Source organism: Mesocricetus auratus, unplaced genomic scaffold (assembly GCF_017639785.1).
Source record: "Mesocricetus auratus isolate SY011 unplaced genomic scaffold, BCM_Maur_2.0 Super-Scaffold_100019, whole genome shotgun sequence".
Taxonomy (NCBI): Eukaryota; Metazoa; Chordata; class Mammalia; order Rodentia; family Cricetidae; genus Mesocricetus; species Mesocricetus auratus.
This window is the reverse complement of record NW_024429200.1, coordinates 35591221-35607406: the sequence shown is the minus strand read 5'-3', so window position 1 is coordinate 35607406 and position 16186 is coordinate 35591221. Positions and strand designations below refer to the sequence as shown.

At 36.5% G+C, this 16186-nt stretch overlaps 1 protein-coding gene across 2 annotated transcripts in view; it reads right to left on the bottom strand.

Moving 5' to 3' along the window:
* Nucleotides 1-16186, bottom strand: part of Calcr (calcitonin receptor) — a 73315-nt gene that overhangs the window by 21755 nt on the left and 35374 nt on the right. For both annotated transcript variants that reach the window (XM_021234611.2, XM_021234612.2), the window contains exons 3-8: nt 14798-14876; nt 10707-10923; nt 9242-9352; nt 7802-7914; nt 5790-5881; nt 275-401 (exon numbers count right to left, since the gene is read on the bottom strand). In XM_021234611.2, coding sequence (XP_021090270.1) covers nt 275-401; nt 5790-5881; nt 7802-7914; nt 9242-9352; nt 10707-10923; nt 14798-14876 — 739 coding nt within the window. The remainder of the gene's footprint in view (nt 1-274; nt 402-5789; nt 5882-7801; nt 7915-9241; nt 9353-10706; nt 10924-14797; nt 14877-16186) is intronic.

Below are 16186 nucleotides of genomic sequence, written 5' to 3'. Positions count from 1 at the left end.
TAATAGATCATTAACACTGATAAATGATTGTTAGTCATAAAACATGATTTATTGCACAATTCTTACTTAGCTATGTTTCAATGATTCCTGCCCATTTTAACATATAACAATTACTTTCATGAACCACTAATAGGCTTTCGTAATGCAAAACTCAACCACAGAAGTAAATATGATCATAAGCAACTGATTAAGTCAACCATTAGCAACATGTTCAATATTTACAGGTACTGTGTTCTTTCCAATAAAACTAGAATCAAAGCCTGATAGTGCTTACCGGATCCCGTCGCACCAGATCGCCATTGGGCACGACCTCAACCAGGTGGATGATGATAATGATAGAGTTCAGAATGTAAGTAAGAAACATGTTCTTGTGCAGCGTCACCCTTTGGCATCTGAGGTTCCTGCGAGACAAGCAGTATAAAAAGCATTAAGTGTTGTAAACATGCTGACATTTCTTGGTGAGAATGTTTTATAATTCAGATTTTCAGAGGAAAGCCTTAAAATCCATTTTTCCATTGGCATTTAGTGACGTTCTTTTCTCATACAGGCTTCCTATCATAGCTGGAAGATTGAGTGGGAAAATTCCTTTTAATGATAATAAACGCCATAGAACTAAGAGAAAGGCCGTTAGTAAAGTAACAACGAGGGTTTGTATGTGCTTCTAATTCCAAGTCTACTCTCCACTGCTGTGAGCAAGCAGGAGACATGCAGCAAATGTGAGGACACTGTGGTCACCACCGCTGTGACAAGGCACAGGATCCATGTCGTGAAGCCATTTCAGTGCTTCCTACCCTCCCTCTTTCGTCATTTTCTGCTGGTGGAGCTTATTCATCAACAAAGAGTTCTAAACGAGATCAGATTCGCTCTCACACTTGGGCCAGAGTATGCTTTGGGTCTGATGAGATTGACAACTGCTGCTCCTGCTTGGCACAATCCTTTCCCACCTTGTATGCGCAAAGCAAGTTTCTGGGTTTCCTCTCCGCTTCACTGACTCGTACATATGAGCTAATTATGTTGATGTTCACATGAAAACAGAAGTTTGAAAGTGCCAAAAATTCAATGTGAGGTAATTATACATAGGTATGTCTCATATGACAAGGGAATATATATGTTTGGGTTCAGTACAGATTTTTATACTCAAATAATTCCTCTTCAATCTTGCCACTGTTTCCCCCTCTCTCTCTCTTCATAGCTCTGTCTTCCTGTGTGAATACTATGCCATGGAATGAATGTCAACCGGTATCTGTGCTATTCGTAATAGGAAGTTTGAAGAAAGCAGAACTGTTTGATACCGTCAATTGAATGGTCTTTCTGGAGGACCAGGAAGTCCTCCAGAGAAGTATAATGATGAACACTGCACAAGACAAAATTGCTTCTTCATACAAAATGCAAATATGGCAGGGGATGACAAGTAGTTTTTGTTTATGATAAATACTTCTTCCTGATGCCCCATGGAGACCTGTTTTTAACATCTCCATGATCACATATGTTTTTGTCAACTGAGGAGACGTGCTCTGTCTTCAGATATGTATTTTTAAAACACAAAAGGTAATGGGTATTTTAAATATTTAGCAATCATAAAAATATGGGTACCAAGCAGTCATAATGAAAGCTAATTGATGTTCTAATATGCATGTCTAGATAGAACAGGTGGTATGCTTAAGTATTTAAAATTATTTCATGGAAATGATGAGTCACAAGTAGAACATATAGTGTATGGGAACTCTTTGTAAGCCTGCTAGAGATCACCAGGAACCAAATTCAAATGGGTGCCTGCTTGTGTGGCTGCCTCACAAGAGTCTTTCTTTCCCCAGAATCCCCTTTATCAGCTCTGTGGAGGTTTTCTATCGCTGAAGTAATCTAATGCTCTTATTTAATTTTTTCTACTGTTATTTTTATTTTTCTGGCAAAGGTCACAGACCAAATACCATCCAAAAGAGGTTATCCTATATCATTAACTGACAAACATTATAACCTGCAGAGACTCCTGAATATTATTCAAATTTTTATACAGTTAAGATCTTGAAGCCACTAAATCTTTTATATAGTGGGGAAAAACAGAGAAACTTAATTTTTTCTCTACAAGCATGAATTGTGTATGTGTTTTAACATAAAGTTTCTAGTGATACAACAAGCATGATTCTTATTTGTTTCAAGCTTATATGCTTGCCTTCCACCTTTCTTTGTAAACTCAGAATAAAAATCACAGTTGGATTAGGCACATACTTCAATGGTTTCATTCTAAGTAATATTTCAAAATTATTAGTAAAGTCTCCTCCACAGCCTACTGAATAATCGGTCATTTTTAATTCCTCTGCAGGTTTCTTTAGCCTGCTGGCTTGAGGATGCCTGCAGGGTTCTTCCCTAGAACTGACTCAGTAAGATACATTTGAAGCTTCTTGCTGGCTCCAGAGTGGGATTTCAACAGGATGATTATGGATGGGGTACCAGTCCTCCAGGTCTCTATTGTTAGCCAGTGGCAAGCTCCAGTCTCTGACCCCCAGACAGGCTTTATTTGTGCAAGAAAGATATCACCACAAGCACAGAATCGAGCAAGAAATTGATGATGATTTTTCTTTTGCACAGGTTCCACATAAATGATGCAATTAAGTGCACATATCATAAAACTTTCGATTGTAATGTGGATTAAGGATCTTGAAAGCGATGTTGATCGTCTGAAAAAATGCTAGGAAATTTCCCTAGTTAAAAGACAGATTCCAGTGACAGGTCAGCATTACTCTTCACTTTCACAATTCACATTTAATGATTTAAGAACACAAATACAGGAAAACATTAGAAGAGCCAGTCACGTTGTTTAATCTTAACAAATGTCCTCATCAGTTTGGGTTAGGTACTTTAAATAAATGGTTGAAAACAACAATAAAACGTGTAGACAATTGCTTTGGGGTATGGATCTCTGGCGTTATGGTAGTGATGTTCTGTGTATATCATCATTTCTTCTTGTTGCTTTCTTAAAGAGCCAGATACTTCGTCTTGTGTTTTCTCATTATTAGACTCAGACTGTGAATCAGTTATATGTGTCTCTCTTTCCTAGGTTTAGGTTGCTTTTTAGTAGCTCTGGGAATTGGGAGGCAGTGGACCACATTTGGTTCTTCCCTGATGATCGGCCTGATGTTATGTGAAGGGTATGACGAGAATAATTTTCCCTTGGGACTGAGTTGCGAAATATTTCACTTTGCCCATGCACTGAATTTACAGACATTCATCTTGAGTAGCTTAATTTAGAAACAATGGTTTAAACAGCATTCTTCTTTTCTTTTTTTTTATTTGACTCTCATACCTTATTATACATTTAAATGACAAGTAAAACAAGGACTCAAAATATGGCCTCTGCCACTTACCTTTGAGCCACGGCTACATTTATTATTGTGTGTGATTAGAATTTTGGAGAATTTTCATTCTTTCACTTTTCTTGTGGTTTAATTAAAAAAGAACTCAAAGGTAGGCTTTGAGCATCATGCTTCTTAATGAAAGCTGTTGTGAGTCATGATTTATTTATTTACCATGGTAAAGAGCAATTGAGAAATTAAGAGACATTCCGAAATTAATCATGTGTTGTGATTACTCTGCTATGTTCTGATCATCATAATTGAAAATGCTCTTCTAATTCTAGTAATTAATTCTCTGTGTCTTGTTGTCTTATCAGTCCTTCTTCTGTCAAACCTCTTATGGAAGGAGCTTATTGATGATGTGCTAATTTACTAATCACTAAAATTGGTTAGGTGTAATATTGAAAATATAAGAATTGTGAGTATGACAGAGATAAAGATTTAAAAGGGATCAAGGAAAGGTATCTTGCTAAGGATGTGTTTACAGGTGATTATTTCCCCTTATGTTAATTGTCTTTAGTATTATCAAGGTAATATTTTAATAAAAATCAAATTAATGTTTATTATTCTACCTATGAGTCATTATATATTTGATTACATGTAACATCATTTGAGCATGGGGGATTATTTGGATTTGAAACTCAAGAAAAACTCTCCAGAATTTATGTCATTTCACAGTCATTATTAGTACTAACAGCAACAGCGGTGATAGCAATGATAACTATATTAACAGTTATATATATTGATTTATATTTTGTGTTACTCAATAATCTAAGTACCAAATTGTTCCTACCGATATATTTTGTTTTCAGTTTCTAGTTTACTTAACTGTAGTGTCTCTATAAAGAATGCACATGTGGCTTACTTTAAATTCACACTGGTAGGTAGTGGGTGCCGGTGGAGTCTCTTCCTCACACTGGTAAATATAGGTAACACAGTCAGTGAGGCATAAATTATGGGTGCTTTATTCTGATAAATGTTCAATGTGCATAAGCATTTGTAACTTATTTTTGTTTGAAGTATGTGTAGATGTGTTTCTGTGTCTGGAGGGGTTGAGAATGCAACTGTGTGCATGTAAGTGTGGGGATCAGAGGTCAATATTTGAGTCTTCTCAGTGTGTTCTCTATTTTTTGAGACATGGTCTCCCATTGAGCCTGGAGCTTGCCCTTTCAACTAGATTGGAAACTGGGATCCTAGAAACCATCTATCTCTATTGATTCCCCACTGCTGGGTTACAGACAAGTTGCACCTGGATTTTTACATGGGTGCCAGGAATCTGTACTCAGGTTCTCATATTCTCATGGTAAGCACTTTACTCAGAAGCCTCTTTCCAGATCCAAGAGTTCAGAATATAAAGCATAGTTATTTAAAAGATTTCTGAAGATTTAAAGTCATTTAAAGAGGACATGATGTCTTAAATAGATTGCTTTTTGTGTATGTTTTTCTCATGCTTGTTTCTGTTTTAATTGTTCATGTATTAAAGAAAAAACGCCATTTGAATTAGGTTTGGCAGAGATAGTCTACTCTGGTTGCTTATTATTTATAATAAAACCAATGTGTCTGTGAAGTCATAGCAGATACAATTGTTAGACAATTTCTATAGGCTATTCCATCAATTCGACATTTGTGTTTCTCAAATATTGGTGGTAGGCATCTCTAAGAAGGAAATATTTACATGAACAAAATAAATAACCCCTTCCCTGCAAGCTGGGAATTCCATGGAATATCCATAGCACTTGTTTATGTACATATCAGATATTTAGCTGTTGTTCAATATTTAGCTCATTTTTTATAAAGAAAACAACTTGTATCTATTCTAGATATTTTCAAAGGGTGGGATTTTTAGTTTTATTTTTTATTCATTTTACATACCAACCACAGTTCTCTCTCTACTCCTCTCTTCCCCCTGGCCCTTTCCTTTCTCTAACCTACTCCTATCCACCCCTCAGAAAGGGTAAGGCCTCACATGGAGAGTCAACAAAGCCTGGCACATTAACTTGAGACAGGACCATGTCCCCATTCATTCCCCCATCCCTGCATCAAGGCTGAAAATTAGCAAGAAAACTGGTAAATGGACTTTTACTGTATGTCTACAGGGTCCTTATGCGTTTGCCAAATTAATATGGGAAGGAGGCACATTGAAGATGATAAGGAATAGATTTTACTCTCTTCAGAGTAGAGTTCAAAGTATATTTAGCTTATTTCAGTTTTCTTGCTAATTTATCATGCCCAGTGGCACATGGCCCTACAATGCCCATAACCCTACTCTTTTAAGAGTTACTATTATTCATGTAAATGTAAAATTAATAATAATATGATGATTATGGAGAAATGGAGGATGACACTTTAAGAACTTTTCTTATGATACTGCCTTGCTGGGAACAAAGACATAAAGCTTACACTAGAGTAAAAATTTAGTGCTATTTTAAATGTACTTACTTGAAAAACAAGAATATCCCCATGGAAGCAACCAAAGCAGCAATCGACAAAGAGTGACCAACGAGAGCCAGGTAGTACAGGACATATGCATTCTAGAACAGAAAGGGTTGGGAAAGCATCTAAGTAGATGAACCACGTCTGTGGAAGAACAGTAGTTCCTAAATGTGAGCATAAATCAATAAAAGTCTACCCCTTAAAACTTATCTTAAAATTATAACAAATACTTCAGAGGATGAAATTATTTTTTCTATATTAATGTTGTATATAGAAACAAACTGAGCCACTTTCAAAGACCAAAATTTCTTGAGACAAATATTATTCAAAATATTTCAGAAGTGATTTTAAATGAAAGCTATTATCCCTAAGCTTAGTAAGCAATCTAGGTAGATTTTAAGTCCTGGGGTACTGTTATCAGCAATAGGTATATCTAATTTACTTAAGTGTAGATGAAAAAAATCTTTCCAGATTCTTCAGGCCCTTGACACTTAGAACAACTCAGAGATTAGAGAGATTGGTGTAGTTTTTCCACATTTAACTCAATATTCAAGGAGATGTACCTTTACATATCAATTTAAATGAAAATTCCCATTAGTATTTCCTTGGCTGAAGAAGACAACATTCTCCTTGAAAGCAATTTGCTATTTCTATTCTTTATATAACTACAATTAACTCATTTCTGTTCTCCTGCTGTTATGTTAGTTGACTTGAAAGAGTATCTTCCTTAGTAAATTCATAACATTATGGTTTATTTTTCCATGTCTGGTGCCTGAAGGAAAGTATTTCTTCTCACAACCATTGCTTTTTTACATGTAGCCATAGTGTTTGAGGAGGCCAAACATAGCGACACTGAGAGTAATTTATTTAATTCGCATTGCTCCTCACACTCTAACTAACATAGTTATACTTTTCTATATGACTCTAATTAGCACACGCCCATGAAATTCCTTACACAACCACATCACTTTCATCAGACTTCATTAAGTGGCTAGTTCTACATTAGGATATAGACATATATATATATATATACATATATATATATGGCATGGAATAGCTAAGCAATTTGTAAAGGGGCCACAGGCTTTGGTGACCTCATCTGATCTTGAAGGTGGCCCACTAGTGAACTGGTCTTTATTTACTTTGGTTTCATTGTGATATGTGTCTCAGTTTTAATAAAGGAAATCATATGCTTCTGGACTTTTCAACAGCAAAACAAAGCATGAGTGCTTTTAGTTTCTGACTCAGGAGTTACTTAATGCATAGGCCTTTCTTTGATGGAAGTGGCTGATCCATGTTGTAGCTAGCAGAATCCTTCAAAGATTCTGTTTATAGTTAAATATTGATGTTATTTCTCCCAGCTCTCAAGGGTAAAGGTAGATTGAGTAATATTTTCAGATTTTTAATGTAGCTAAAGACAAAATAGTATCTTTTTCTCTCCTCAATGAATTTAAATAAATGCTTTTAAGCAAAGTTATTATTAAAAGAATTTCACAGCCTGTGAGGCATGAGTATTAACAAATCAGAGTTAACAACTCTAAAAATTGTCTGAATTGTCCTCACTATATCATTGGGTTAATGGGAAGCTCTGCCATACCGAATAGTAAAGTTAAGATCGTATTTAACATGTGTGTTAAGAGAATGTAACTTTAGCTTGTTGCTTTCTGAAAATCGAAGGTTCTGGCACTCTCTCAGGAGAAGAAAGAAGTGAGTTCCTTAAGATGCTGCCTAATTCCTGGCACCAGAAGAAAACATCTTCTCTGTGTACAGTATTGTCTTTGCTGTAATTGGCCTGATTCTACATTCAAGCAAAAGTACTGATACTGAGTACCAACAAGAAGGGAAATGCTATTGTGTTCTTCAGAAGCCCTATTTCTGTACATAGAAATCTGCTGGCCTTTTGTTTGTTTTCTTGCTTGTTTTGTGGGTTTTGGTAGCAGATATTTCAGTTTTACATTCCTTTCCATGTACGAACAATGGCACTCTCATATAATACTGAAATTTTAAGTAGAACTTACATTTAGTTTCTCAGAAGTGAAAGCATTACACAGAGTATAGTTGGACCAGGTTCGATTGCTGTCAGGGTGTTTAAACCATTCTCCATTTTCATCACAGTACTTTGAAACCTTTTCTGTTAATAGAACAGAATGGTGGTGCATTAGTATCTCAAATCCCAAGAAGGAATGTAATAGCCTAAAGCTTATAAGCTATTCCTAACAGGGAATCACACTGCAGAACATGAATATAGAGATAACACAGACCATCTTGTTACTTGGACATTTAATGTGATAGTGAGTCCAAGTGTAGGACCTCATATGCCTCCTTGGTAAATGTTCCTGTTTACACTGTGGCTTATTCTTGTGCACTACAGTCTCTTTAGGGTCCCAATACTGAGTTCATTCTTTCACTATTTGATTTTGTGTGGTATATGTATGTATATATGTTCCTGTGTGTGTGCATGCAGTGTGTATAGAGGTCAGAGGTAGATGTCTTAGGGATTTTCCCCAATTGTTCTCCAACTTATCCTTTGAGACAGGATCTCCCAATGAAGCTGGAGCTCACCAATTTGGACAACCTGGATGGATACTTGTGCCTCTGCCTTCCCAGCATTAGGATTTAAAAGTGTGCGTCTGTGCCCGGATTTTAACGTGGGTGTTGGGGAACAAACTCACATATTCCTGCTTTCACAAACTTTCTGACTGAGGGTCCTCAGCCTAGCCCCATATGTCTTTTACTAAGCACTTCTTCAAAAGTGAAACCCCTAACATTTCATTGGGACATTTTTGTGCTACTAAAGATGTGGCCCTATGTCATCAATAAAGTCATAAAGAATTGAAATGTGAGCCGGGTGTTGGTGGCACACGCCTTTAATCCCAGCACTAGGGAGGCGGAGGCAGGAGGATCTCTGTGAGTTTGAGGCCACCCTAGTCTCCAGAGTGAGTTCCAGGACAGCCTCCAAAGCAATACAGAGAAACCCTGTCTCAAAAAACAAAACCAGACAACAACAACAACAAAGAATTGAAATGTGTTGAGGACAGACATACTGAAAATGTGCTTTTCTTTAGAAGTGAATTTGTCTCTTAGCTAATATGGCTCCATCTAAAAACTAGACTGAAAAGATGGATCATGACTGGAAATCTCCACTTTGCTTATCAAAACCTTGCATTTAAGTCTATATTTATAGCTACTTTGGCAAGAGCCCATTGCTACTAACCTCAATTGCAGAACAGCTTTTTTTTTTTTTGTTCCAGTCATGTCACCTTAAACAAAATTGTGGACCAAGATAAATGAAGCATCATTTGTTGGGCAGAGATAATAAGAGCCTGAAGGACTCTCATCAGGCAGCATTTTGGTTCCAGTTTACAGGAAGGCAGCTCAGAGTTAGGGCACCGTACAGAGCCTTTTCTTTATATACCTTCCTTCATAACTAAGACATAAAATGAAACTAAAGACCTTACCGGTTGTGTCAAAGTCTGGAAAGTAGTCTGGGCAATGCTGATAGGCAGTTACTCCAGCCGGAGTGTCATCCCAGCACAGCCATCCATCCCAGGTACGGTTGCAATAGGCGCCTGGGAATTTAGAAAGGAATTCATATCAGAAGATGTGATTTAACTAAAAGACTGTTTATATGAAGTTCTCAGAGGGCCGGTCCTACTACTTCAGTCTAGACTAATCATATTTCAAATGAGCCATTCTCATCAATTTTGGAAATAAACTTTAAAATGACTTCAGCTTTTCTATGGGAAAATATCTCATTGGATGACAGGCAGGGCTCTTGTTTTGCTTTGTAAGAAGTTCTGAAGCTGGGCTTCCCATAAAACAAGTAGCTCCAAACACTGTATTTTGGTCCATTTATTTAAAGTGGAGGAAATCTAAAGTGTTGCTCAGAAATCAATCAAATGGGCTCTGAGGTATGTTTTAAGCTTTTACGTATAAAAATCTTACCTTTTAAAAAGTATTCAACCAAGAAGTTGAATGTAAATTGTAATATGTAAGGTGAGGCACATTCTACTACCATTTACCGCATAACGGTTTGAAAGAAAATTCAGTGAAGACATTATTTATCAAAATTTATGACAGAAAGTAATTCCTCAAAAATGTAAAATAAATTTACATGGAGATGAGGATATTTTCTAACTTAATAAAGCTATCAGTGTGATGCATCTAATAAATATTTGTTAAGTTATTACTTAAAGCACACTTTTTATTTTTTAGTATAATAGAGTATATTTAATCATTTTCCCCCTTGCTATGCAGCTTTGTCCTAGAATGTTCAAGGTTATACTAAAGTCTTAATCGAATCTTTTCAAGTGTTTCACAGACACAGAAAAGAATTCAAAAGGCTGTGTTAGAGCTTGGCTGTCAAACATGCTTCCATTTTATTTTTCCCTGGGTCTTCTATAGCAAGTAGACTACGCTTAGCCCTGAAAATATTTGGGCTGTTACAAAGATTACTCTAAAGGAGGACATAGATTAACAATGCAACTTATTTCCTCCTCTTATTCCCCATGGAACTGGGGGGTGGGGTAGCAAGAGAGAAGGAATAGCAGAGGTTGTCAATGAAGTGACATCAAAGGAAAGGTACGCCTAATTAATCCAAACCAGACAGGGTTGCCCAGGTTCTGCCTCAGGCAGATTCTCTGCTCATCACTTTCTGTTTCCCTGCCATCATTCAGTCCTGCATTGTTCCTACTTATTAGGTGTGAATGCTGAGTTATTGTGGTAATTTTGTCAGAAGGGCAAATGCCAGCCAAAATGATGTTAGATGAAGTAGGGTGAAATCATCATATCTGCTGCACAAAATGCACAAGCACACTATAATGTGCTTCTGTGTATTCCATTCCAGCTATTCCCCACTGCGTGCCTTAGGAATAAACACTCTTCAGTGATGTTTCACACATAGGTTCACATGAATTTTCTTACCTTCTCCCTCATATGGGGGCAGCTCCTGAATTCGGTCATAGCATTTGTACTGGGCGTCCAGCAGTTTCTTGCGTCCAACCAGGTACAGGAATGAATCGTGATTAGGGGTGGGTTCACTGTAGTTAGGGGTGGGTTCACTGTAGTTGGGGGTGGGTTCACTGTAGTTAGGGGTGGGCTCACTGTAGTTGGTAGGAGCCTGAAGAACTGGAGTTGGGCTCTGTGTAAAAGATAAAATCATTACTTACAAAGGAGATCATAAATTAGCACATAAATAAATGTGATGATTTTAAAAGTATGAAAACCTTTCTTTTTCATTTTATAAGCAACTTTCATGCAGAATTTCACATAAAATTTTCTATGCTAAAATGCATTACACTTCACATTCAAATTCTATCCATTTATATTTTTGAACCAATATCCATTTGCTATTGAGAATGTAGAGCAATCATACACACTCACACACACATCTTGATCATCTCCTACTGTTTCAATATTATTGTGTTTGGAAAGTTTATACGTAAGCAAAGCAAATAATCTGATTTTCAAGACATCTCCATTATTAAGCCAACTTTCCCTCTTTGAAAATCTTAAGAATCATGGCTCACATATTAAAAATAGAAACTGTGGAATAAATATGCTTCTTTAGTGAATATTTTCGGTTAAGTTTTGCTCAGGTGTGGATTATATGCTCTGCCAAGATTTGCCTCATTTATCCCTCAGAATAAACAAAATAACTGACTTTAAGACCTTCAAATTCCTTCCATTAGCACTTTACCTACACATAGTAATTCATTTTCAGTGAGAAAAGCAAATGTAGTTCTTAAATATCTATACTGGTACATCAGGTTTCAGAACAAGTGGACATTTTTTCCACTTAATCACTGTCATAGGTCTTAGCCTCCTATAAGTTGTGTGTTTGTACACATGTGTATGTGTGTGACTATCTACTGAGACTGACAAGCCAACCATTACTGAGGATTCAGTGCTGAAGCAAACGGGTGTGAATCCTGCCCTCAGGGAGCTTACAGTCTAGACACACAAGCACTACCCATGTTCCTGACGCCAGACACTGAGAACAGTGACCTCCCATCAGGGCACGCTCAGATATCCTACGAGGAGGAATTAGAATATGTTTTGTTCAGTTTAAGAGAGTCCTCACTTTCGCTTTTTGTTTTTGTATCTAATTTTCTCACATTTGTATGAATAGATGTGAGTGTATTTTAAAAATCCAAATATGACAGGACCATCACAGAAGGGAAGATTTACAGTCCCTTGCAGGAGAGAAATTCATAGCATATATATTTTAGAAACCATTTGGGGCATCACTTGAAATTTTTAATTGTGGACATCTTCTCATTGTCTTCTAATTAAAATTAGAAGCTAGAATTTCATATATATATGGATATGTATTTTATACTAGAAATTTTAGACATTAGGGATTATTTTTCTTAGGTATGGATCTTTCCAAAGCCACATTCTGAATTCTGTACTTAAATGTTTAGCAGCTCCTTAAGAAATGTTCTTGTATTAATTGGAAATTCGTGGGAGCCTGGGGGGAATATTATGTGTTATAGATGCTAAATAGAAAAACTCTACACCTGTGTTTTCAGTGGCATCTTTATTAGGTTTGACACATTGTCACATCAGTACACGTTGGGATAGCATGTGAGAATAAGTATGGTTCAGCTGAATGGAGTAGTTTCATACTTACCATTCTTGCAATATTGAAACAAACCCCAGTGAACTTGGTTTGGAGCTTGGCTCATTAGAGATTGTTTCAACACTGAAAGAATGAAAAATCAGAACCTCTGTTGTCAGTTGAGTCACAGCATTCTAGGCCTGTTCCTGGTCTGGTCCTTGCTTGAACATTGAAGATGGGATGTTCTCAGTGGTTCCTGAATCTCTCAATGACTTTCTTCCTAAAAATCACATGCAACTTGGGGTATTCCATTTACAGATGGATGGATGGATAGATAGGCAGATAGAGACATGAAAATGCAGATAGAAATATATAATATATTTCTAATCATGAAATTAGTTCAGCTTAAAACAACACACATATATAATTTTCACATTGTTAAACTCTTATAAAAATTCCATGCAAGTAAAATTGTTAATGACATAGTATTATTTTTAACAGTAAAAAGGAAAAATAAACCCAGAAGTGATCTCATGAGACAATCAAGCAATATGGAAGATACGAAGGGATTCTACTAATTTTAAGTATTGTGCAATGCTATGAGCGATTCAACAAATACTTGATGCCATGCTTATAAAGGTATCAGTGAAACATGAGCATGTTACATGGATGCTTCAAAACCAACCGACCAACTGACCTACCTACCTACCTACATACCTACCTACGTCCCTACATCTTAATTGTTGTTCCATGTAGCAGTTTAGTAGCCATACATGTTATGTCATTCTGGAAGACTGTAGAAAGTGACATCACACATATGACAACCAAGCTGCCACAGCAGCAGTCAGCAGATGAGGCGTCACAGTCTTTTTATGCAATAAATACTCAAAATATTTCCATATGCCAGACCCTGTTGTAGGTTCTGAAAACTCAACAGTGAACTTGGTAGCATGGTTTCTGCCCTCATGGAGTATACAGTCTAGATGGTTTAGTTCTTGCTGAGCACGAATGACAGAAGCAAATAACCTTAAGCAAAATGACTACAGACTAAGGTAACTCCTACTTGGTTATGAGACCATCTGTCTTTTGGGGTTACCAGTGGTGTCTAGAAATATTGTAACAGTTAGAGTCTGTTTAGTCTAGAATTTCAAAACAGTCCCCTTCTTCTTGTTTCCAGCTCCCTGGATGCATGCCACTTTGCTGAAGGCATCATTGCTTGTGACTGTGTCAGGCACAATTGTTCACAAAAGTATGTATTTATTGAGTTTCTTAAACATTTAATGAGAGGGAAGTGTTAAAAACTTATATTGATTATTACTTATTGTAACATATTAAGTGGTCCCATTGGAGCCCGTAAATTAGAACAATTAAAACAACAATTATAAGAAAGAATATTAGCTAAGGGTAGAAATTAGCATAATTAAGAAGATTTCCAAGTCACCATCCTTAGCGCTGAGTGTGTATGTCACGATTACTTGTGATTTTTTTTAGTTATACTTTTCAAAACAACTGAGGAGCAGATACAGTGCTCTAGTGTATTAACCCCATTTTCCTATTATGATCAGATGCCTGCTTGGTGTCCTGATTTTTGGGGGAGCACAACTAAGTAGTCAAATAATAACAAAAATTCCCTTTCAAATTAGATTCATATTTACTCAAAGACTGGAATTTTCTTTCTTTACTTATGCAGGTGAAGAAGTTTAGGTGGACTTGCAAACCTGCCACTTTGCATGGTAAAGAATGGATAAACGATGTCCTGGAACCCATTTCAATCCTTGTTTGGGTACAGAGCATGAGATTTACTGACAGCTGTGATCCAGCTTCAAATGCTGTTCAAGGTGGTAACAGAGCAAGGATTCAGACAACTCTCATTTGCTAATCTCCCTTTTGCATAAGACTGAAGGTGATGTGGTGGGGTGTTGATACAAACAGATGTTTGTGGCGCTGTCTCAAGAAATTACACTTCTAGCAGGCTAAATGTCTATGAATTGAGCAACATGGAGTTCTGTCATATGAACCTGATTTAAAAAGCTGCAGAAGAATTACAGAGTGCCAGTGGTCCCTCAAGTACCAATGATTCTAAGTTTTGATCAGAAATATATCAGGCTTAGTATAGAAAAACCCAGAAGCCACGATTCAAGTCTGCATTACGAAAACACACACACAAAAAAACTTATCCAGGAAAATTCTCAACTTTCTGTAATATGGAGATGACTCAAATTATTACTAACTTTTCCAAACAAATGAAATTCAATTGTCTAGATAAACCATGACAATAATTAAAGCGAGCAAAAGTTCAGAGGAAAGACTTGTCAACAGAATATGCGGGAAAGTGACAGTTTGAAGAAACGCGATTTTGGCTTCCTTGCAGTTGTCAGTTCACCCACACTCAGACACTCCTCCCTGCTCTGCACACTCGTTAACACGGCACAGAAGAATTGTCTGCACTTACGATCAGAAGCAGGAACACCAGGGTGAAGCGGTTCATCAACTGGAACCTCGGCCTCGGCTTGCGAAGGTGCCCCCTTTTCCTAGAAAACAATAGAAAAGCAACAAAGATTAAAAAAAAACACAGCTCTGATCTTTACATTATTCCCTCTCTAGACACATTAAATATAAATCACACATGGAAACAAGAACATTGTACCTGTGGCATACTTGCAGGTACATGTTTCATTGTCCCTTCTGTTAACCAGACTGTTGTCCTTAAAATTCTGATTTTATCTATTAACATTTGCTGTCAGCTAAAATGAGATCTTCTGGCTTTTAAAGGTTAAGTTGAATGAAACAGTTTAATACATGTTATAAGAAAGAAGGAAAGATATATATTTGAACATATGTGGGGGGAGCCAAATGAAATATGTATGAATAAGAAAATCAGGTCATGAAATGTATTTTAGAGTATCAAGCAGTATATAGGTACAACTTGGAGACTAACTTTAAAGTTAGTATAATTTACTATTATTTCTCAAGCTCAGCAAACCATGTGTACTATACCATAAAACAAACAATAGGAAACAAAATACAATACCCAGTAGAATGTTTATCAGATGTTCAAATTAGCCCATTAAAATTTATTTTCACTCTGACAATTTCAGTAATTTTTATTACTGATCTATAAGGCTAAGTATAACAGTTGACATATACATAAGACCAATGATGCATACACGACATATTTTCTTGCCACCTTTTATTCTATTATTCATTAGGACTGATTGTTTTCCAATCCACTCAGTAAATTAGAAAAATGCTTGTATGCTAAGGCATTACGGGGAATGTGGGTGTGCTGGGTGAGGCACAGTTCACGTGGTGGAGTTGAGCACTTGGGAGAGTTCAGGAGTCGATACATATCATAAACTATGATGTGAATGATAACTAAAATGTAGACTGGGTTAAACATTCATCAACACAGTGAAAATACAGATTCAGGTAAGAGGGCCAGAGTAAGGCTTATATTTTGAAATATAATAGGAATTCTAAATAGAACTGTGAAGAGATCTCCTAGGAAGAGAAAATAAGAACAAGATGTGGAGATGAGAAAGAGGCTAATTGAAGACTATTAAGTTGAAGAGTCTAATTTAGCTGGAGCATAGCTCCTCGGATGTTGGAAACAAGTCTAGAGAAATAGGCTTTGGAGTATGTAGGAAACTTATTAACTAAGCCACCTTTGTCATTTTTTCATACATGCCACATATCCTGATAGTTTTATTGTATGATAGCCCCACTCAGATAATTGATATTTAATATATCTGTGTATGTCTGGCACCTCTCCTCATCATTTAAGTGTAATTGTTGTTATTATTTATAATGATGCCTTTTTGTATGCTAACAAAATGAAAGA